Source organism: Biomphalaria glabrata, chromosome 4 (genome assembly GCF_947242115.1).
Source record: "Biomphalaria glabrata chromosome 4, xgBioGlab47.1, whole genome shotgun sequence".
In the NCBI taxonomy this organism is placed as follows: domain Eukaryota; kingdom Metazoa; phylum Mollusca; class Gastropoda; family Planorbidae; genus Biomphalaria; species Biomphalaria glabrata.
In genome coordinates, this window is record NC_074714.1 from 17,810,953 (window position 1) to 17,836,178 (window position 25,226).

General features: G+C 38.3%; 1 protein-coding gene across 2 annotated transcripts in view; it reads right to left on the reverse strand.

Annotated features, from left to right (window-relative positions):
* The window catches only part of LOC129925731 (uncharacterized), a 166,639-nt gene that overhangs the window by 11,410 nt on the left and 130,003 nt on the right, over positions 1-25,226 (reverse strand). For both annotated transcript variants that reach the window (XM_056025953.1, XM_056025952.1), the window contains exon 3: positions 19,270-19,420. In XM_056025953.1, the coding sequence (XP_055881928.1) occupies positions 19,270-19,420 (151 nt within the window). The remainder of the gene's footprint in view (positions 1-19,269; positions 19,421-25,226) is intronic.

The window sequence follows — 25,226 nt, forward strand, 5'->3', positions numbered from 1 at the left end:
TATGGGTTATAGAGAAAGAAAGAAAGAAATATGGGTTATAGAGAAAGAAAGAGAAATATGCGTAATAGAGAAAGAAAGAAAGAAAGAGAAATATGTGTAATTGAGAAAGAAAGAAATATGGGTTATAGAGAAAGAAAGAGAATTATGCGTAATAGAGAAAGAAAGAAAGAAAGAGAAATATGCGTAATAGAGAAAGAAAGAAAGAAAGAGAAATATGTGTAATAGAGAAAGAAAGAAAGAAATATGGGCTATAGAGAAAGAAAGAGAAATATGCGTAATAGAGAAAGAAAGAAAGAAAGAAATATGGGTTATAGAGAAAGAAAGAGAAATATGCGTAATAGAGAAAGAAAGAAAGAAAGAGAAATATGCGTAATAGAGAAAGAAAGAAAGAAAGAGAAATATGCGTAATAGAGAAAGAAAGAAAGAGAAATATGGGTTATAGAGAAAGAAAGAAAGAGAAATATGGGTTATAGAGAAAGAAAGAAAGAAAGAAATATGGGTAATAGAGAAAGAAAGAAAGAGAAATATGGGTTATAGAGAAAGAAAGAGAAATATGCGTAATAGAGAAAGAAAGAAAGAAAGAGAAATATGCGTGATAGAGAAAGAAAGAGAATTATGCGTAATAGAGAAAGAAAGAAAGAAAGAGAAACATGCGTAATAGAGAAAGAAAGAAAGAAAGAGAATTATGCGTAATAGAGAAAGAAAGAAAGAGAAATATGGGTAATAGATCAGGAAACATAAATAGGACCAAGATGCCTGTGTGTAGTCGCTGAATGAGGTCTTTATATTGTGTCTGTTTTATTTATGTGTATTTTTCTGTTGTGTTGTCTTTACATGAGAAAAAGAGTCCTTGTAATCACAGCAAATTTCCATAAGGATCAATAAAGCAGTCTTAGTCTTCGAGAAAGAAAGAAAGAAAGAAAAAGAAATATGCCTAAAAGAGAAAGAAAGAAAAAATATAGGTGATAGAGAAGGAAAGTGGGAGGTAGAAACAGAAAGATCGACAGATTGAGAAACAGAAGTAGAGAAATTTATAATAGTTATAAGGACACGAGAGGGACAGAGGAAGTCTTAGGGACAGAGGAAGTCTTAGGGACAGAGAAAGTCTTAGGGACAGAGAAAGTCTTAGGGACAGAGAAAGTCTTAGGGACAGAGGAAGTCTTAGGGACAGAGGAAGAACGAGAGCGATTGAGTGAAACAGATCATGGGAAATATAGATAAAGTAGATAGACAGATTAGACAGAGACGGTGATTAAGATGATAATGGTTTAAATCAATCAAAAAGTCAGTAGCTTCAATTTTTTCTTTACAACTATTTAAATTAACTTATCCCCCTTGTTTCATTCCAATAAAAAAAAAAATAATCCCTATGGCGTTTCAGCATTTGTCCACAACAAGGCGCCTTTCACAAACCAATATGTCCTTCACATTTGTCCACACCAGGGCGCCTTTCACAAACCAATGTTTCTTTCACATTTGTCCACACCAGGGCGCCTTCAACAAACCAATGTTTCCTTCACATTTGTCCACGACAGGGCGCCTTCAACAAACCAATGTTTCCTTCACATTTGTCCACACCAGGGCGCCTTCAACAAAACAATGTTCCCTTCACATTTGTCCACACCAGAGCGCCTTCAACAAAACAATGTTTTCTTCAAATTTGTCCACACCAGGGCGCCTTCAACAAACCAATGTTTCCTTCAAATTTGTCCACACCAGGGCGCTTTCAACAAACCAATGTTTCCTTCACATTTGTCCGCACCAGGGCGCCTTCAACAAACCAAGGTTTCCTTCACATTTGTCCACAACAAGGCGCCTTTCACAAACCAATGTTTCCTTCACATTTGTACACACCAGGGCGCATTCAACAAACCAATGTTTTCTTTCAAATTTGTACACATCAGGGCGCCTTCAGCAAACCAATGTTTACTTCACATTTGTCCACACCAGGGCGCCTTCAACAAACCAATGTTTCCTTCACATTTGTCCACACCAGGGCGCCTTTCACAAACCAATGTTTCTTTCACATTTGTCCACACCAGGGCGCCTTTCACAAACCAATGTTTCCTTCACATTTGTACACACCAGGGCGCATTCAACAAACCAATGTTTTCTTTTAAATTTGTACACATCAGGGCGCCTTCAACAAACCAATGTTTCCTTCTCATTTGTCTCGTGGGTCCCCAGCATAATTCAAATACTCACTCAACATTCGCTAGCACCAGTTTGGGCCACAGACTGGCACGTGAAGTATTAACTCACACATCGTTCTTCCCTCACTAACGACTCACACCAATGTGTGTCTTAATGACACCATCAAAGCCCTCAACCCTCCCTGTACACACAACAATAATGACTCACAAATGTAGCATCCCACGACATTTGCTCACACCAGTATGTCTCTACAACAATCGCCCACAATCCAATGTCCTCCAACATTCGCTCACACAAGTTTCACAGAAACATTCGCAAACAACTGTGCAGTAGTGAGACTAAAAAAAACAAACAAAACAAAACAAAACAAAACAAAAACGTCAGCCTGACTTCTCCACACATGTATAAATTGTCGTCATAAAACGGCCAACAAGCTCAAACTTAATGTCCCTCTACAAGACGCCGGGGCGCCATTCTCCCTTGGTTGAAACAACAGTGCTTTTAGCCCTGATCCATAAGTCAATAGCTATCATAGCGTTCAGGGGCGAGCACACTGCTCTGCTCATATTTTATGATGCTCTAAGATCATTTATGGCCCTTGGATGTTGTTTTATAAAGGTAGGAAAAAGCTATGATTGAGGAATAAAAGCAATAAATATAACAATATCATTTTTTTTGGGTCATTGTCATCAAAGAAAAAAACAATCAATGTCATTGGTAACTCTTAGAATGTTGGCTTGTGGCTCGAACAGTTTCATTGTAATTGGCTTTTATAAAATGCTGTATGGAGCATATTCTGGGAATTTAATGTTCTGAGATAATGTGTTCATTGCTTGAAAAGAGCCCACTACACTATTTATAGACGGAATTGCAGGATTACTATTTGAATGTTTTTATTTGCTGCGGCGCTAAAAGAAATTTTTACGCGGGCTCATAAAATATTTCTATGTCCATCAAAAGAATTTCTAAGTGCTTTTTTAATTATTTTTTTTTTAATAGCGATTTCCTCAAAATAAATGAAAGCCCTCTTTTTTACAACTTAGCTCCTGCGTAAACTGATACGCACTTTTATTTATTTCTGTTTATTTATTTCTGTTTAGGATTGATGTATAATACATTTAAAAGCCGACAAAAGTTTTAAACATCAATGTAATAATATATCATATTTTTTGTCGTTAAATTGTAGATTTCACTTTTCCATTGTTTTTGTAAAAGTGTTAAGATAAATATAAAAAAAAAACCACATATCTATTGATTGAGGAATTTGTGGAATTGTGGCAGATGCGTGTTGAAATAAAAATTTGAAGTTATCAAAAATGTCCTCACCCTTAAAAAAAAATAGTTTTGCTTTTGAAAAAAAAAAAGGAAACATTTTCAGGCTTCTTTATTGAGTAACAAAATCTTTTTTTTTTTCTACTTAAGAACGGATACAAAGCACTAAGGGAGAGAACAAAGAAATGTTCTTACTGAGATATTTCTCTCTCATTCTCTCTCTCTCTCTTTCATGATAACTAGTTAGTCATCAATATCATCGGTTCCAGACGAAGAATTCACACGCAAAAAGCTCTTCCGTTCAGAAATACAAGACACACCTTTCAGAGGCCCATCAATTTTATCCAACATGTCCATTTAATTTTGAGAAACAAAAAGAAAAATGGTCTGTGGGGGTGGGGGGATAAGAGGCAGCTGTTCTTCATAGAAAAAAACAACAAGGAGAGTGGTTGAAGCGGTTTCTCATGCAAGGTGACGTGCTGCAGGGTGGGGAGAGATGACGTGTTGTGACCGCAGAGCTAAGGGACCACCGAAGACGACGACGCTGGAGGAGATAGGAATCAGCGACACGCCAAGATCTGCCACTGCTCCCGAGGTCCGTCTGTCAACTACGTCTGCAGGACCGAGTCACTGGGAATGTAGTGGCACAGCCCGTTCAAAAGTTTCGCATTTCTGACCAAAAAAAAATCTTTCTTCATCTCCATAATGGTTCTTAGTGACTCTTCCGCCCATCCACCCCCATCTTTTTTTCAGATACCCCCAATCTGTTTTCAGCGGGGAATCATTTCCCGTGTCCTATGATGTCGTCTCAGTGATGCCGATAATTGATAACAAAACTCGTTAATTTTTCTCGGTCACGTGACGTCCTGTTCATTGTCCAATGGGGCGAGTTAATTGATTAGCAGTTTCACGCATGAGACAGCTGCGCAATTAGCCCTTGCATTTAAAAGGGGCAGAATGGAGAAAATATTACGTCTTACTTCTAGAGCTGAGAAAACATTACGTCTTAGAGATTCAACAAAAAAAGTGGTAGAGTTTGGGTCTGCCTGTGTTTGAATCGTTTATGCTCAAACTACCCGTCTGTTATGCCATATCCGTCCCGTGAAGTGGTGCTATCCGTCCCGTGAAGTGGTGCTATCCGTCCCGTGAAGTGGTGCTATCCGTCCCGTGAAGCGTCGGTGCTATACGTCCCGTGAAGCGTCGGTGCTATACGTCCCGTGAAGCGGTGCTATCCGTCCCGTGAAGCGGTGCTATACGTCCTGTGAAGTGGTGCTATACGTCCCGTGAAGCGTCGGTGCTATACGTCCTGTAAAGCGGTGCTATACGTCCCGTGAAGCGTCGGTGCTATACGTCCTGTGAAGCGGTGCTATACGTCCCGTGAAGCGTCGGTGCTATACGTCCCGTGAAGCGGTGCTATACGTCCCGTGAAGCGTCGGTGCTATACGTCCCGTGAAGCGGTGCTATACGTCCTGTGAAGCGGTGCTATACGTCCTGTGAAGCGGTGCTATACGTCCTGTGAAGCGGTGCTATACGTCCTGTGAAGTGGTGCTATACGTCCCGTGAAGCGTCGGTGCTATACGCCCTGTGAAGCGGTGCTATACGTCCCGTGAAGAGTCGGTGCTATACGTCCCGTGAAGCGGTGCTATACGCCCTGTGAAGCGGTGCTATACGTCCTGTGAAGTGGTGCTATCCGTCCTGTGAAGTGGTGCTATCCGTCCTGTGAAGTGGTGCTATCCGTCCTGTGAAGTGGTGCTATCCGTCCTGTGAAGCGGTGCTATACGTCCTGTGAAGTGGTGCTATCCGTCCCGTGAAGCGTCGGTGCTATACGTCCCGTGAAGCGTCGGTGCTATACGTCCCGTGAAGCGTCGGTGCTATACGTCCCGTGAAGCGTCGGTGCTATACGTCCCGTGAAGCGGTGCTATCCGTCCCGTGAAGCGGTGCTATACGTCCTGTGAAGCGGTGCTATCCGTCCCGTGAAGTGGTGCTATACGTCCTGTGAAGTGGTGCTATCCGTCCTGTGAAGTGGTGCTATACGTCCTGTGAAGTGGTGCTATCCGTCCCGTGAAGTGGTGCTATACGTCCTGTGAAGTGGTGCTATCCGTCCTGTGAAGTGGTGCTATACGTCCTGTGAAGTGGTGCTATCCGTCCCGTGAAGTGGTGCTATACGTCCCGTGAAGCGTCGGTGCTATACGTCCTGTGAAGCGGTGCTATCCGTCCCGTAAAACGGTGACATAAGTGCTGTAATTGTATACGACCGGTAGATTGAAAAGTATTTGGCACCACGGACTTACGCAAATGTAGGGGGCGCTTTTTGCTTGTGTTGGAGCGCAGCGTCAAAAAAAAAAAAAAACTGCCAATGATGTACAAGTTTAAAAAGTTGTATTAAAAAAAAGTCGAAATGCTGTCTAGGGAAGGATTCTAGAATTGTCCAAATAGGATGAAAATGAAAAACAAAACAAAACATTTAAGATGTAATCTCTTTAAGAAATGCTATTTAGTCATAATTAAAACAAAACAAAACATTTAAGATGTAATCTCTTTAAGAAATGCTATTTAGTCATAATTATAACAAAACTGAAGTAATAATCGCGTCCGTGTTTTCACAAATGTATTCACTTTATACAGTGTTGCTTGTGCCGTTTCTAAATTCTAGGTAGTCTACGCTACAGAAATATCAGTAGTTACAAATAAATCCCCACTTGAAGTCACTAGTTCATCAAACTGAACTATGAATGAAGCAGCGTGTCGCTAAATGAATGAGTAAAACAGTAGGGACACGACATTCCAAAATGCGTTGGTTAATAAAAATCTACTCACTTTGATATTATAAAATATCAAATTAAATCAATTAAGCCTTCCTCGTGTTGTGCCACTATAAAATAATAACCAATCAAGTAAAACTTTTCTTAAAGTGAATAGTAAAGGTTTACCAAATTTGTCAATGTCTTGTATTCTATTTTTTGTCGCCTTTTATTGTCTTATTGAGGCTATAGGATTGATTACCACAGTAGCCTAACTTATTTCCTTTCCTCAATTGTCGCAAGTAAACGACATAGATCAATGGCTCAAACCCGGATCCTTCAGTTTGGTAGCCAAAGTGCTACAGGGTTAAAAAAATCGCATGCCATTTTGAAGTCGAGTGGAGATATTGCCAGATATGTGTCTGTTCCTTTATTTCTTCTTTTCTAGGTCACAGGACATGGCACCAGCAGTGCAACTCATAAATGATTAAGATAAGCATCTGACAAAATCCAACAGCTGTGGTTGTGAAGGGATAATACTTTGAAGAAAAAAAACTAACAAATAAATATATAAATATTACCACTTTTAAGCTCAATATTACAATGTAAAAAAAAAAAAAAAAGGAAACTTGCTATGACAAAAGAAAGAAGCGTAAGAGCTGAGAGAGAGAAAGGGAGGGATGGAGAAAGAAAGAGAGTGAAGGAGAGTCAGAGAGATAGAGGAAGAAAGAAATGGAAAGAGAGGGATACAGAGAAAGCAAGGGAAGGACAGAGAGAGAGAGAGAGAGGAGGAGAAGGAGAGCGACAAAGCGGGAGGAAGAAAGGGTGATTAAAAGGGAGAAAGGGTGATTAAAAGGGAGAAAGAGAGAAGGAGAACGAAGGAGCGTGAGGAAGAGTCAGAGAGATAGGAGAAGAAAGAAATGGAGAGACAGGGATACAGAGAAAGAGCAATTGAGAAGGACAAATAGAGAGGAGGAGGAGGAGGAGGAGGAAAAGGTCAAAGAGAGAGAGAGAGAGAGAGAGAGAATGAGGGAGTGAGAGATAAAAAAGGATATATTGTGTATCCTCAATCCAAAAGAAATGCGAGTGAAGGTTGCCTTGCCTTATAGATTTGATGTTTGATAGTGGTCAGTGAAGTGGCCGAAGGTCAGTGAAGTTGTTGTTTTCTTTATATAGTACAATGTTCTTGTAGCGTCACTATAGCGCTTTGTTTCATTCTGACTATGTAACTATATGAGAAGGGAGGGTGGGTATCTGGAAAGTTTTCTTCCTGACTTTGCTCCCAGCCAATACAACTTCAGTTAAGTTTCATCTCCGAAATAACAAATTCCTCGTCTCGATCGGGATTCGATCTCGTTTCCCCTAGCCATGGGAGAACCAAACGGTTCATGCCACCCATAGTTGAAACTAAAATGCTTTCACTTAACTGACGCTCCAGCCTTAGAAAGGTCATGTGATTTAAATCGCAACTTTATTTTCTTATGTTCTTCAATGAATTATATTTGTCCTTTTTTTTTCTCCAAATTCGGTTTCTTCACATTGACATCTAATTGTAGTTTGGTAGTCAAAGAGGTCTACACCCATCACACATCAAGTAAATATTAAATATTAAAACATTCACACAGTATATCATCAATATACAGTAACACAAAGTAGACAAAAAAAAAAACCTTCTATTAAGGCATAAGCCATGTCTTTACTGAATCATCGAGCGCCCATAAGAACACAAGTAGCAGATGCAAAGTTTAAGACTGTTTGAGATAAGTGCTTCAGTACCTTTTCCATTTCGCATTTTAACATGTTTTGACAATTTTATAATATTCTAAAAGAAGTTGTCTAACGAGAAATAAAATCACACAGAGGGCATAGAGGGCGAATTCCTTGGGGGGGGGGGGGGGAGCTTTTAGCAATGGTTCTCAGAAGCCGAAGATACGCTTCCCATTTACTCCCCACAGTTGAATTATTTATCATTTCAATGTTAAAAATGTGTTGTATATATTCTAGCGCAGGTTGAAGCGTTTCAAAATTATGTTGATAAAATATGTATGTATGTTTTCAACATGCTTGCTTGTATCTATGTATGTATCTATATAAGTATGTACCATTGTCTGTCTGTATGTAAGTTTAGAATAGAAATTAAAACGTTTGACCTATCTCTATGAAGCTTGCCATGCATATTCTATAGGCCAGTGTTGCCCAAACTGTGTTCCGCGGAACCCTTGTGTTCCGCGAGGCCTGAATAGGTGTTCCGCGAGGCCTGAATAGGTGTTCCGCGAGGCCTGAATAGGTGTTCCGCGAGGCCTGAATAGGTGTTCCGCGAGGCCTGAATAGGTGTTCGCAAGGCCTGAATAGGTGTTCGCGAGGCCTGAATAGGTGTTCCGCGAGGCCTGAATAGGTGTTCACAAGGCCTGAATAGGTGTTCCACGAGGCCTGAATAGGTGTTCCGCGAAGCCTGAATAGGTGTTCACAAGGCCTGAACAGGTGTTCACAAGGCCTGAATAGGTGTTCCGCGAGGCCTGAATAGGTGTTCCGCGAGGCCTGAATAGGTGTTCACAAGGCCTGAATAGGTGTTCACAAGGCCTGAATAGGTGTTCCGCGAGGCCTGAATAGGTGTTCCGCGAGGCCCGAATAGGTGTTCCGCGAGGCCTGAATAGGTGTTCACAAGGCCTGAATAGGTGTTCCGCGAGGCCTGAATAGGTGTTCCGCGAGGCCTGAATAGGTGTTCCACAAACTATTGGAATAATTAAATAGTAGGCCATCACGTGTATAAATCTCTTTAAAAATAAACAAAGTGTTCCTCTAAATACTCAGAATGTTCGAAGTGTTCCGCTAAAGGAAAGATTGGGAAATACAGCTTTCGGGAGGTTGTAATTTAAGTTAGGACTTCGGCTAGGAAAGGGTGGAAAGTGTGTGTGTGTGTGTGTGGGGGTGCTAAATAATCTTTGAGTTCCCTGCTAATGTGTATGCGGGCAACGCTATAGTTTTTGGCTAGTTCATAATAAAACAATACATTTAAAACAGAGAGAGACTACCGTGAATTGGTTTTCTCTGTACATCTCAAGTAAAGATATTTAGACTCCATGGTGGAGAGGCTAGAGACAGACTTCATTGGATGCTGGAGTAAGCTCGTGGTTTTTGTTCATTGAAAAAAAAAAGAGAGAATTGGGGGCGGGGGACAAGGGGGGTAGAAGGTGTGGAATAGAGGAGCGAGTGGGTCACCACTGAATTGAAAAGATAGCTCCCAGGGGAGCTAAGCGAACTTGTGTCGGCATCTAACAGCTAGCGTATAATTAAATGTGTCACGCCTGCAGCGGGCGAGAAGGCAGATAAAATTGGGAGGAGAGAGATTCCCGTTAAGTGAGGGCTATTTGTGTGTGTGTGTGTGTGCTTGTGTGATCTCAATTTTTATTTCATTTTTGATGTGACACCTTCTATAATTTTAAAACAACAAACACTTTAAAAATAAATAGATGTCAACACGTTTAAAACCAGAGCATTACCTAGCAACACAAGATGGAGGCAGATCTATAAATAGCAAGTCTTCTGGTGTATCCGGTGTACAGACTACGAACGTATTGATCAACGAAACAATTTTAAAACCATATAATAATCTTTGTGCACTTGTTTACAGTGGCTAGGGTGGGGGGAGGAAGGGGGAGAAATTGAAAATCCCCACGGACCCCCACTTGAGGGGGGCCCCCAAAGGAGTGATTTTTACATAAAAAATTAAATATTACGCTAAATGCAGGGGCCCCAAAAGAGGTCAAGCCCCCCGGACCACCAAACAATGGAAAATTCCTAGCTACGCCCCTGCTTGTTTAGCACTGTAGACTCAAATACAAAATTCAAACGTGTAAATAAAGAGTACGGTGTAAAGAATCTTACGTATAACAATCAAATTAGCACTACAAAGTTCGATTATTATTAAGTTGGCTACAGTGACCATTTAAGTATAGCGTCCTTGACATTGTTTTAGTATATTTATTTTAAAATATTCCTCTTTTTATTTTCACAGATTGCCCCCACCCCTATATATATAGCCTATATATATCAATATATCTAATATATAAAGCATAGTAGTAAAGCATTCATAATATATGAATGTATGTATGTATATATGTATGTATGTATATAGGTATGTATGTATGTCCCGCATATAAATCAAAACCGTTTGGCCAATCTTGATAAAACTTGGCATAAATGTTCTTAGATCATGGCGGAGACCGTATTGTATGTTTAATATCCCTCTCACAACCGGGGGCCACAAAAATAAAAATAAATACCCTAAATTTATCTCTATAAAAGAATGAAACTGTTTTCACAAATCGGGTAAACCCGTTTTAACAGTATTTTATATTTGATATGAATATATCGGCTTAACTGGTAAACCCATTTTCGCAATCTAATTTTATTTTCGTGGCAAGTGAAAAAAACTTGAAAGGAATTAGCTACGTTTAACATAGATCTAAATCCAATCCACTAGATTAGTATTACACAAACGAAGGCCCGCAGGCCTCGGGTAATATCCGGCTCATATATATATATATATATATATATATATATATATATATATATATATATATATATATATATATATATGTGTGTATATGTGTGACAGTGTGAGTATGGATCCTTCTGTCTCTGGTTGTGTGGTGTGCGCACTGGACTTTTGTTTTATGATCTCTATGGTCCCAGGTTCATACGCTGACTGCTGCCATGCCACGTCGTCCAGTGGGAGGTTGGCGCTAGGATGAAAATATTTTTAAATCTGAAGCAACACCCGAAACATGTCCAAAACATTTTTTACTTGACATTATATGGATTTTTAGTTCCAACTCATGAATGTCATGACAATCCAAATGTGAACTAAGAATATACTTTTGTAATTAAAACAAAGGGCGCAAATGCCGAATGGTTCCAAATATCTCTTATTAGGACATAGCCGACATGCAATTTAAGAGTAACAAAATTTAGAATGTATTCATTGTATGTCTGTAAGGAACTACAAGCACAAAACTTTTTTACATACATTTATAAAATACATTTAGAATGGTGAAAGAAAATTATTTAAGAAAAATGAAAGAAGCAAAATAAAAAAAAAATACTTTTTTAAAATACAAAGTTTATCTAGGGGAAGAACTTTACATTTACACACACACACAACACACACATATATATATAATCAGTACTGTAAGGTGTATTTCCCTTTTTGATATCAAACAAAATTAATTAATTACCACTATTTAATTTATAATTGGTTAATTCTTTTTAAATTATTGATTCGTGTTTAGTTTAAACCAATGAATGATTATGCAACGTTTTAACTAGATCCGAGACTGGGAAGTGGGAGAAACAATGTGATCAAAATGTGTCCCAGACAGCCAGGGTGAGTTAACGTAAGCTTTGTTATAATAATCCTCATATATCCCCATTTGAATTGGTCAAAGTACCCTATGACCTGAATAGTCCTGTCATTGCGGTTGTATGGTCAGTGAGCTGTGTCGGCTTGAGTTTTCATGTTCCACTCGATGATCCCCCCTTCAGACGACTTTTGGCCATGATACTCAAGTATCAAAGGGTGACAACTTTAATTCGCAGCATGTCGTTAAGTCTTCCCTCCAAGCCATGACAAGGGGAAATAATCCTCGAGGAGAATAACTGCTTGGCTTTCAGACTTCAAAACATTCCGGAAGTGGCGGCAACATGAACATTTAATGTAAACATTGTTTCTCAGAGTTGCCTAGACATGTGACGAAAAGCGATGTAAAAAAACTAAAATAATAATAATAAATGTGAATAGGTTGGGAGGAGTGGGGACGACAAGGAAAGACCATAATGTTTATGAAATTCTTATAAATCTCTTAATAACCTTCCACATAATGTCATATTCAAACTTTATATGTTGTAATGATGTACAAGGACCGCTACAGTATTACAATACTGAAAATCAATTTGACTAAAAACCTCTATTTAAATAATACCATTGTTCAATATTCGATAAGATTTATATTTCTTTAGTGTGTCTACACTTTTCACGTCTCATTCTGAAAACTAAAAATAGGCTTTAATACTTTTTCTAGAAAGCTTTTACTATTGCACTCCGTCTGTCTGGGACACATTTTGTACACGAGATTTCTCCCACTTCCCATTCTCGGATCAATTTGAAACTTTGCACAATTATGTATTGTCCCTGACACACGCGAATCAATCAAAATAATTAATCAATTAATTAATTATGTAATGGTAATTAATAAATTTTGAAGATATATAAAAATGGAAATAAATCTTACAGTGCTAAGAAATGTTCCTGTTCAGTTCTTTCTCTTATATTGAGCTTCTAATTTTAATTATTATTAATTTTATTTTATTTTTTGGTTTGTTATTTTTTGTTTGGTCACTGAGTGAATCATTTGGCAAATCAAAGGGGATAAAATGCAGTCACATGTAAATATTATGAACCTGTTGACCTCTGACCTATGTGTACGTAGCGAAAGAAAAAAAAACATTTAAGCATGCTTTACACGAGATCACGCTCCTTGACAGAAATAGTTAGCTATCCATGCTGACTGGATGTACCAGGACTTTAGATGTCACTGTCCTCCATGCTGACTGGATGTACCAGGACTTTAGATGTCACTGTCCTCCATGCTGACTGGATGTACCACGACTGTAGATGTCACTGTCCTCCATGCTAACTGGATGTACCAGGACTTTAGATGTCACTGTCCTCCATGCTGACTGGATGTACCAGGACTTTAGATGTCACTGTCCTCCATGCTGATGGATGTACCAAGACTTTAGATGTCACTGTCCTCCATGCTGACTGGATGTACCAGGACTTTAGATGTCACTGTCCTCCATGCTGACTGGATGTACCAGGACTTTAGATGTCACTGTCCTCGAGTGAACGTGTCCCTTCAGGTCATTGGATTAAGTTGAAATCTATTTATAAATCTTTATACCTCAGACCTACAGATCACCTTGAAAGAATGTCAGAGAATAGAGGGGGCGAACATATATATCGTCGATAATCATGGCACACGACCCAAGACAAACCACGACGACGGTGTCTTGATGATGCAGATCTACAACAGCTTGCATGTGTTCTGGTATAAAACTCAGTAGAGATGTGAATGGAAAGATGCGTCAAAACAGGCCAGGGTCCTGCATGTGTTCTGATATAAAACTCAGTAGAGATGTGAATGGAAAGATGCGTCAAAGCAGGCCAGGGCACTAGCGGATCCAGAACTTTGGAGTGGGGGGGGGGGGGGGGGCGATTTTTTTCCAAACCCTAACCCTAACGCCCAGTAAACCCTAACTCTACGCATAAACGTGCATACAGCGCGCGCGCACGCACACACACACACACACGGACGCACACACACACACACATATATATGTATATATATATATATATATATATATATATATATATGAGAAAAAAAAAGAAGCATTTCTCAACCTTCGGCGAAAAACAAAACAACTGGGGCAGCGCTATAAAGTTCTATGGCGAAGCCCCGACGCCAAAAGCGTTTTCTTGCATTCTTCGCTGCAGAAACGCATTCTCCTGACCTGAAGCTCATTATTCATACCTTCGGCGAAAAACAAAACAACTGGGGCAGCGCTATAAAGTTCTATGGTGAAGTTCGGGGCGAAGCCCCGACGCCATAAGCGTTTTCTTGCTTTTTTTTACTGCAGAAAAACGTCTCCTGACAAGTACAGCTCATTATTCATCAATGGAGTTCGGGGCGAAGCCCCGACGCCAAAAGCGTTTTCTTGCATTCTTCATTGCAGAAACGCATTCTCTTGACATCTACAACTCATTACTCAGAAATGGAGTTCGGGGCGAAGCCCCGACGCCAAAAGCGTTTTCTTGCATTCTTCACTGCAGAAACGCATTCTCCTGACCTGAAGCTCATTATTCATACTATTAAAAAACGACCTTTCGAATAATGTTGTACTTGAAAAATATTCTAATTTGAATTTATAGGCCCATAATACATTGCAAATAAAACCGATTTGTTCCTTGAAAAGATAGGATACCCCACGTATTTAGATTTTTGCTTTGAGGATCGCCTTCGAAAAAAAACATATTCGAGAAATAGTATTCAAGAAAACCCTAGTATAAATTGTGAGTAATTGTCCCAAATTTATTTAGCTAGAAAAATATCAGATTGAGTAAAGGTTGGGAAAAGGCGACTATGAAAACGTTGTTTGAGTTTAGAACTCATCTCAATCATGACTCTTATACTGAAAAATTTCATTTGAATTCTAACTTTTCCAATGCAAAGTCTTTCTTAAAATACTTATGATAACTTCATGTGAAATTACAAAAACTCTGTCTGGAAATGGGAATGGCGGTAGAGTGAAAAGATTAATCTTCGCTCCTTTAATAATTCCTGCTAAATATTGCATTTGACATTAAAGAATAGGTATGGGGCGACTCGATATAAGAATTTAATTTATATTATATATAAATTATATTAGTGACAGATTTTTTTAATTTTGTAATTTCTTAACTATAATACAAAAAAAAAGTATTGATTTGTCCCATGGGGGAAATGCGATTGCATGTATCGCCCCTCCCACCTGGTACAACCCTTTTTCATTTAAATTTACTAATGATACAATTTGAGATTAGAGTGTGGTACGACATATTTACAATGGGTCACATATCAATACGTAGTTTATATTATATAGATATTCAACTAATTTTATTCACAAACTATGATTCTCCACAAAAATAGGACCGCCCCCCCCAGCACTCAGAGGGCTAGAGTGGGGAGGGCAGTACATGCAATCGCCCCCCCCCCTCACCCCACCGAATCGGCCAAAATACCAGAAAGGGAGCGACATAATATAAAATGTATATATTAATTCAACTAATTTTGTTCACAAACTATGATTTCTCCATAAAAACGGACCGCCCCCCCCACTCAAAGGGTTTAGGTGGGAAGGGCAGAAGAGGTATTCGTCCCCCCCCCCCCCACACCAATCGGCAAACAGGGAACGACATAATATAAAGATCGGTTAAAATATCAATAACAAGTTACAAGGATATAGATATTTAATTGATTTTGTTAGCAGGCTGTGATTTCTACCAATAAATTGGACCGCCCCCCCCCACTCGAAAGTGTAGTGGGGGGGGGGCGGGATTGATACCATCGCCCCCTCCCGGCCCACCAAATCGGCCAACATACTAGAGGGGGGGGGCGAAATAATCTAAAAATAGGTTGAAATATAAATAATTAGTATATATTTTTAACATAAGTAATAAATTCGTATACAAATTGTGTGAATCCTATACTAAAGTTCGTCCGCCCGGGGGGGGGGGGTCGGCCGAGTGGGGGGGGCGATCGCCCCTACCGCCCTCCCCCCCTGGATCCGCCAGTGGGCCAGGGTCCTGCATGTGTTCTGGTATAAAACTCAGTAGAGATGTGAATGGAAAGATGCGTCAAAGCAGGCCAGGGTCCTGCATGTGTTCTGATATAAAACTCAGTAGAGATGTGAATGGAAAGATGCGTCAAAGCAGGCCAGGGTCCTGCATGTGTTCCGGTATAAAACTCAGTAGAGATGTGAATGGAAAGATGCGTCAAAGCAGGCCAGGGTCCTGCATGTGTTCTGGTATAAAACTCAGTAGAGATGTGAATGGAAAGACGCGTCAAAGCAGGCCAGGGTCCTGCATGGGGTATAGCGCCACTGAGATGGAGGATGCCTCGACCTTGTCCCATTAATTTTATTTTTAGATCAAGTAAACATTACAAAATAAACGATACTAGTATCAGTTTTAAAACTTACTTCGATTAGACCTACGTGGCGTTCTCTCTAAATGGCGACATTGGATACAAACAAATAATCGCAAATCCCATTTTTCTTTAAGACTAAATCAATACTCAAGTCATAAAGAAATAGTCAGTGAAAACATCACTGCTTGCTTTCGAACGTAAGAGGTATTTCCACTTCAAATAGTTATGCAATCTCCGTATCAGTATGTGTTAATTAAACATTGTGGAATCAGGGCCGGATTTGCCTACGGCCCCGAAGAAATATTTAGCGCCGTCATATACAATCTTGAAATCTTTGACTTTTATCAGTGATAAATTTCGCTTAGAGTTTGTTATTTTTCAAGTTTATTTTCAAAACAAACGAAATCTTCTCAGAGTCTGACGTTTTTTTTTTTCAAGCATCTTGAGTAAATAAAGGTATGACGTGAACATAGTACATAGTATAGTAGTCTGTGGTCTTATACATTCTAAGCAAAAGGACCTAGACTCAGTGAAGCCATTACGCCAATAACTTTTATCTAATATACAAAGATAATAGTGACAGGAATACAATATTCTTTCAGAATCAATGACTGGTCACTGGTCACTCTATGACCACGATCACTGAAATAAATTGAGGTATAGAAAAAATAATATTTTCCGAAGTCGCCAGTGTCCAGTTCAGTCCTATTTATTATTTTGGCTGCACGGAGAACAAAGGCCGAGAGGGAACTGTTATTCAATACGTGATGGGTCATTCTGAAAACTGACTTTCTGGGGGGACATCTCGTTACCTTCCAACTTTATATATATATATATATATATATATATATATATATAGATCTATCTATTTATAACTTAAATATCCATACGTCTACAAAGCTCTGACGAAAAAGAGTTTCTTTTATCTGCACAGAATCTCTAAGTTCTCAAATCGCAGTTTCCACTGACAATTAAATACTGTCAAGATTTAAAGTTGAATAAAATAAAAAACCTATCTTTTCTTTTCTATCTAGCCTTCCGTCTAGTCCTCTATTTAAAACTCATTCTAGCCTTCCGTCTAGTCTTTTATTTAAAACTCATTCTAGCCTTCCGTCTAGTCCTCTATTTAAAACTCATTCTAGCCTTCCGTCTAGTCTTTTATTTAAAACTCATTCTAGCCTTCCGTCTAGTCCTCTATTTAAAACTCATTCTAGCCTTCCGTCTAGTCCTCTATTTAAAACTCATTCTAGCCTTCCACCTAGTCCTCTATTTAAAACTCATTCTAGCCTTCCACCTAGTCCTCTATTTAAAACTCATTCTAGCCTTCCACCTAGTCCTCTATTTAAAACTCATTCTAGCCTTCCACCTAGTCTTTTATTTAAAACTCATTCTAGCCTTCCACCTAGTCTTTTATTTAAAACTCATTCTAGCCTTCCGTCTAGTCCTCTATTTAAAACTCATTCTAGCCTTCCACCTAGTCCTCTATTTAAAACTCATTCTAGCCTTCCGTCTAGTCCTCTATTTAAAACTCATTCTAGCCTTCCACCTAGTCCTCTATTTAAAACTCATTCTAGCCTTCCGTCTAGTCCTCTATTTAAAACTCATTCTAGCCTTCCACCTAGTCCTCTATTTAAAACTCATTCTAGCCTTCCACCTAGTCCTCTATTTAAAACTCATTCTAGCCTTCCGTCTAGTCCTCTATTTAAAACTCATTCTAGCCTTTCGTCTAGTCCTCTATTTAAAACTCATTCTAGCCTTCCGTCTAGTCCTCTATTTAAAACTCATTCTAGCCTTCCACCTAGTCCTCTATTTAAAACTCATTCTAGCCTTCCACCTAGTCCTCTATTTAAAACTCATTCTAGCCTTCCGTCTAGTCCTCTATTTAAAATTCATTCTAGCCTTCCGTCTAGTCCTCTATTTAAAACTCATTCTAGCCTTCCATCTAGTCTTCTCTGTAAGACTCAGTGTAGCCTTTAACAAAGCTTGTATCAACTCACTGTCTGCTACGGTCGATATTCTTGTATTTTTTCCCACTTACCGTTCTCGGATCAAGTTGAAACTTTATACATTTATTCACTGTACCAAACAAAACATGAATCGATAAAAAAAGTTATCTAATTTATTAACTGATTAGTGCTTATCAATTATTTTGTTTGATATCGAAAATGGAAATAAATCCTTCATTATTGAGAAATGTGGCTTTTAAATGTGATAAGCTTTTTTTAAAAAATTATTGTAAAAAAAACTTTGTTTTAAAATGAAGTCACAGTAAGAGAAGATTTCTTTATCGCTTTAATTCAGAACATCTTCGTATTTAATTCGCACGCAGCATCGTATATTTTTGACGTTAGATAAAAACAAATTGATCTATCTCGTCATTGGTTTTTAAAAGCATTTTAAAAGAAAGAAATTTAGAAGAATTTAAATATTTCTCAGGGAATGAATGAATGTGTAAATTGATCCGAAAACTCGACACCCGCAGATCAGACAACTCGACCACACCGTGGCAGGGGCGAAATCTCTACTTAGTTTGCAGTCGTTTTTTTTTTTTTAAACAACTGGTACGAGTACGCACTTTTCTTTTGTTGAATTTATTTCCTAATAGCCCTTTATAAACTCGGGCACCCTCCGGATTACATTAAGTCAACTTTTTGAGACTTTCCTGAGATTAGAGAATTGTTTTAGCTAAAGAAGTTTGTATAAAGGGGGGGGGGGAGGAAAGGTTTCAAATATAGACAAGTATACTGCTCAACGTACGACTAAGTACATATTAATGTGTGTGTGTGTGTGTGTACTGTCTGTTGATATTTTGTGATTAAGTGTGTGTGTGTGCTGCCTGTTGATATTTTCATGTCCACACTCTCTGTGGGGGTCTAGAGTATTCTGAAAGGCGTATGCTCAGCTCTAAAATGAATCGTGTTCACCCAAATCTATGCTGCACTTATCTAGATACGAAGGTAAGTGGGTGCACTGATGCAGAATTGTTGCTCGTAGCCCCGAGATGTATAGATGTAGAAGCCCCTTCATAACAGATAACACAACACTGAACAATGGTTTATAAAGGCAGAGATAAAAGGGAGATGATCAGATAATAAAGTAGCGCTGAGTTATGTTTGACGTAGACATCAAAGTAAAGACATATATTGTATTTGAATGTTTCACAATGCGACCCTCCGAAGTGAAGTGTTTGGATATATATATAAAAAGAATGTATTCTGTTGCAGAACTCTTGTTGTTCTTAAGTTAATTGCAGTTGGAATTAATCTTTGATAGCAAATTGTACAGTAAATAATTTAGATCTATTTGTCTTATAAATAATTGATGGAATAGGCCGGCAGACGACCAGTTCTACTTACTCGCAAAAAGCTCTCAATGTCTCGACGTCCATACCACAGCAAAGCTTGTTGGCGCTATTCACCATGTTCGTCAGTTGAAAACTGTACGCCGTGAAACACTCGTGGGCGGTTCCCTTGACATCATGGGGACAGCTTCCTGAGCTAAACGCCACTGGAAATATAAAAAAAAAATGAATCTATTATTCTTGTTTCTCTCAGTGGTTATGTTTGTTTCTTTTAAATACATAACAATTTAAATATTTATCGTGTAAAAAATATTTTATAAAAAGTTGTGTATTTTATTTGTGTTTTGGAGAAAATAGACCCAGAATACAAGTTCAACCGATCGAACTCTCTGGCACCAATCAAAAGATCAAAATTTACAATCGAACTTAAAAAATGCACAGTAAAAAACCTAGATCTTTACTAAGAATGAAACCCATGACCTTCTGTTCAGTAGCCAAGCGATATACAATAAGACAACTAAGAGTGAAGTATAAAACAGTATTACTTTATAATTAACGACCCTCCCCCTCCCCGTTTCACACATAAAACGTGTTAAAGAAAAAAAAAACATATTTTACTTTTTTATCTCGGAAATTCATCGCAAAGAGAGAAATGGAAAGAAACAATGGCTGCTTGAATAACTACATGTAGTGGCAGTAAATAGTGTAGGCTAGAACCATTCCATCCCCCACCCACCCCCTCTCGTCATAGGCTCCAGGTCTCAGCAGTTTATACAAACTTTATCATATGTTTAACTTCTAGAAGGCTGCTGCTATAGGAGGAGGCAGGCGAGAATGAGCGATGACCTGGTGGTTCAGAGTGCGTGCGCCACTTGCACCGTTGAACAAGATGGTGATGCCGGAGTGAGAGATTCCTTAGGATGTGAGATGGGTGTGGGTAGGAGAAAATACTGTGTGTGTGTGGAAAGAAAGATTGAGGGAGGTAGGGTAAGTAGTAGGATCTCAGAGGGAGAGGGACATCCAGGATAAGAGGGGATGAAAAGAATAGGTGGTTTAGGAAAAAAAAAACAACTTCTGAAGGTGGCAGAGATAAACTGGTCGAGCCATAATTGTTTCAATTCTTTGAAGTGGATGCAAGATATTTGAATCAATTCTTTGAAGTGGATGCAAGATATTTGAATCAATTCTTTGAAGTGGATGCAAGATATTTGAATCAATTCTTTGAAGTGGATGCAAGATATTTGAATCAATTCTTTGAAGTGGATGCAAGATATTTGAATCAATTCTTTGAAGTGGATGCAAGATATTTGAATCAATTCTTTGAAGTGGATGCAAGATATTTGAATCAATTCTTTGAAGTGGATGCAAGATATTTGAATCAATTCTTTGAAGTGGATGCAAGATATTTGAATCAATTCTTTGAAGTGGATGCAAGATATTTGAATCAATTCTTTGAAGTGGATGCAAGATATTTGAATCAATTCTTTGAAGTGGATGCAAGATATTTGAATCAATTCTTTGAAGTGGATGCAAGATATTTGAATCAATTCTTTGAAGTGGATGCAAGATATTTGAATCAATTCTTTGAAGTGGATGCAAGATAAAAAAGTCAAATAGTGCGTGCCACTTGAGGCCTGAGATGTTGATGTTGGAACTCAATACAGCAAGTTTCCGAGTTGGACTGACCAGTTTTGTTACTGTATACACTGACCAAAGATTAGAAATGGAAGTACAGAATACAAAATACGATAATCAAAGAACAGATTCATGAACAAAGTTAGTCGTAGGATTCGTGTTATTAATCTGTCTGTCTTCTACTACAGCCCAGTCTATCACTGAGAAGTGGTTAACTATTGGAAAGAAACAAGCAAGATTGATTGACTTCAATGTCAGTTCAAAGAGAAGCCATATATTTAAATGTCAGTTCAAAGAGAAACCACGTATTTTGGTGTCAGTTCAAAAAGAAACCATGTATTCTGGTGTCGGTACAAAGATATATTTTGGTGTCGGTTCAAAGAGAAGCCATGCATTTTGGTGTCGGTTCAAAGAGAAACCATGTATTCTGGTGTCGGTACAAAGAGAAGCCATTCATTTTGGTGTCGGTTCAAAGAGAAGCCATGTATTTTGGTTTCTCTTTATTTTGTTTTGTAAGGTAACCACGTCCTGTATATGTTACAAGCTGTAACAAGTGGGCTACCAATGACGTTTCGGTGACGTGTAAGTTTTTTCTTCTTCCAAAACGCCGCCCTCTTGTTTATAAACACGAGACGCTGGAACCTAAAACACATTTTCAATGCAGCGTACCGCATTAGCCTTTTACTTCTGCTGAAGAAAAAAAAATGTAGAGTAATCTCCCCATTTCCCCCGCCCCCAACTAAATCAAGATCTCCATGCCGGTATAAAGTACTCGTCTTTTTTTTTAAACATTCGTTTTCGCCATCTATTATCGCATCTGATGTCGATACAGAGTGCATGACATTAAATTGGCATTTGACATTGTCTCTCAATAATTGGACTAGGGTTTTGCTAACCTTCCACTTCGAGGGGGGTCGTCGGTCTCCAGGGCCCCCGGTCACCGGGGATGATGACATCGAGGGGATGTTTCCAGGTGCTGGAGGCTAACGGTAGACAATGACAGATGGTGAAGGTATGGCGGTATACCACCCCTCCCAACTCAATCCGTTTACCTAGGTGCAAAGGTAGCGTGGTCCTCAAATTAGTAACTAGTCACCGCCCAATATTTATTGTTGACAGTATCGGTGGTACGAGGTTCTGTAGCAGAAAAACGTAGATTTGACATTGATACTTCATGAAATGTTTAACGTAGGGACTTTATGTTGATGCAGTTCAGTGCTTAGTGATCACATTTATAAGTTTGGGATCTATCTTGAGCGTTACTTTTTTTTTTATAAACCCCAGGACGATTATGTTTTAAAACCTTCGAAAATTATTGACTGACTTTCATTGATGATAGTCTAGTAAACAATTCTGTAGGCATAGCAAAATTTCTTCAAGACTCATCCATTCGAATAACTAGGGTCGTTGTTAAATTCATCTGTTCAGCTTCAGATGGCTTCGACTGATTCCATAGTTCTAAAGTGTGTCAACAGATAATATTCGTCTTTATGAGAGTTGCATTGTGGCGGGGAGAATAGAATTCAATACAAATCAAAAGTACAGGTATGAAAGAAAAACAAACATATGTTCAATTTTTAACCTCATGTATGTTCTCAAACAAGAACAAACCATAACTCCTTTTTGTCTAACTATAACTTCCTTTAACTTCTAACTTTTATTTGGAAAGAAAAAAACAGATTTCCTTCTTTCAGTTTCAAGCCAACCAAAATCTCATTACAATCATGACACAAAAACATAATAATAAATCGAAAGAAAAATGAATGATTATTTATAATTCTAGAATTTTGAAGTTAATTTTTGTTTTCTGCTGATGAGTTTTTACTTTTAAATACCTAAGCCATTATAAACATACACTACATGGTCTAAGAACATGAATTTTTACCAAATATTCTCATAGTTTGAATAAGGTTTTGCAATATTTAGGAAAGAAAAGATGTATTCTTGAGCACTGAGATCAGTTGTAGAGAACCACAAAGAAACTATCACAGGCTTAGACTTTGCTGCATCCATCTCCCAGTAGCTTACTCTATTTCATCCTGAAAAATGTCCGAGAAGTCCAAACTTTCATCTTATGATCTAATTACTCTTCCCAAGCATAGAGTTGCACATAAAAGCGAAATGATGCCTGTACACTTTTGCTTTCCCTCCCCTTGAGCTAAATTAAGACATACGCAGGAGTATGTAAGGATGAGGCCGCCAGGCTGGAGTATGACTAGAACATAACTATCAATAAGCACTGTCTACGTCTATAAGAGTTGGCTAGGAGGCGGGAAGTCATAAAAACAAAGATATTAGAGCTACCTCGTTTGTTCTTTTATGTTTGTACGCTAGTGTTTGTTGCTTGTTTTAATGACAACCGAGAAGAAAATAGCGCAATCAAAAAATAGTTCGCAAGGATATTGACAAATATCAAGAGTTCGCACTTCATCAAAGACGCCCATCGAGCGAAGCTTGTCCAAACATTGGCGTCCAGAACCTTGTTTGATAGTGGCCACTGGAAGGTCTTTTTTTTTATTTAGAAGATTGGGTCTGGCACGATCAAGCTGACCAGTCCAGGTCAAGATAAACTGGTCGGAAAATTATGTTCCATTGTTTTCTTGCAGTGGAGTCTAGCATTTTTTGTGCGGGCCAGATTGAACCAATGTTAATTAACATTTGGTTAGCATTTAATGTATTAATGAATTATTATGAATGTTAAATTTCATGACTAGTAGATAATGCACACTAAGTGGATCAGGACAACAGGCCAAATAATAAACAATCTTTTCAAAAACGTGCTTATCTAAGGGAAGAAACACACAAAATCACAACCATATATCTCAATACTGCAGAAAAAAAAATCCCTTTTAATATATAAAAAATATTTCATTACCACTAATTGATTAACTATTTTTTTCTTATCGGCTATGAATAATCATGCAAAATTTCAAATTGATCCCAGAATGGTAGGTTTGGGCTAAGATTAACGTCGTCCTGCGGTAGGTTTGGGCTAAGATACAGATTATCTTCAATTCTGTAGAAGTTTTACAAATATAAACCTTTGACTTCAAAAATAGCTAACGTCTCTACACTTTTAGAAAGTGAAATAATCAGACTTAATAATTCAGTTACAGGCTTCTCCCAATTTCTTTTAGCACAACTAGTATGGCGCTGTGTAAATGGTTAAAACTCTACATGTTTTAGAAGCATCAGCATATATACATTTGTTGTGTAAAATCAATAATAATAAATAGTTCGTTATTCAGAAAATAGATGGTCGGGTTAGGGGGGGGGGAGGAGATGTTGAAATGAAAAAAACCCTCAAACATCTGCCTATGGTGTTTTATCTTTCTGTTTGATAAATTCTGTGATTAGCTGTACCCCTTTCCACCCCAAGCACTCATCATATTACTAAGTTCTGGTAATGGCTCTAGTCAGAAGATATGTTTGATGTAAATTTCGTGTGTGAGTGTGTGCGTGATTAAATGTGAGAGCGAGTGTGTTTAAAGATGATAGTCTACCAGAAAACTACCAGAATACCAATGTTTGTGATGTCTTGAGTCTGGCAGATGGCCCCCCTGGAAGATGCAGGAAGATTACAAGTTCTGTACCACTTGGCTCCTTGATAGGTTACTAGAGGGGGAGGACAGTACCATTACACTTTCAGGAAATGATTAGTATAGCAGGGGCGTTGGTCTGTTGGAGATTACTTTTCTTGGTAAAGCATGGGCGTTGCTCTTTTGGCGATTAGTTTTCTAATGCTCTGAATAAAGTTGTATGCTCTCATTGTCATGTTCTAAGTATTATATAGTTACGTTTTCTTGTCAACCAAGAGTTTACATTAGCTTAAAGGGTTGATAGGTCAAAGTAATCTTAAGTTTGATATGAACATTCAATGTGTAAAGAAATGTATGTGAATTTGTGCCAGTGAAAATGTATATGCAAGGTTATGCCAGTCGGGTTGTGTATGGAAATCTGTGCCAGTCGGGTTGTGTATGCAAATCTGTGTCATTCAGGTTATGTATGCAAGCTGTGTCAGTCAGGTCGTGTATGTGCCTGTGTGAAATAAAAGTGATATATATTAAGATGTGCATGTCATTTGTGTGAGTGCACATCTTAAAATGCATATATCAAGCTGTAAGTGTCTAGTGTTATAATTGTAGAATATTATAAATCTATCACGTGTGATACATTTTGTGTGTCTTATAAGTCCTCAATATAAAGCTTTTTTAAGAATATTGCAGTAAAAAATGTGTCAAATATAGCAAAACCTTTTTCATTATAAATAAATAAATAATTAGGTAATTTCCCTTTTCAAATAGTCATTTCAAATTAACACAATCCTGAAAGTTGTGTGTCACTTTAATTTAAACTTTAATAACAGCTGTTGGTATT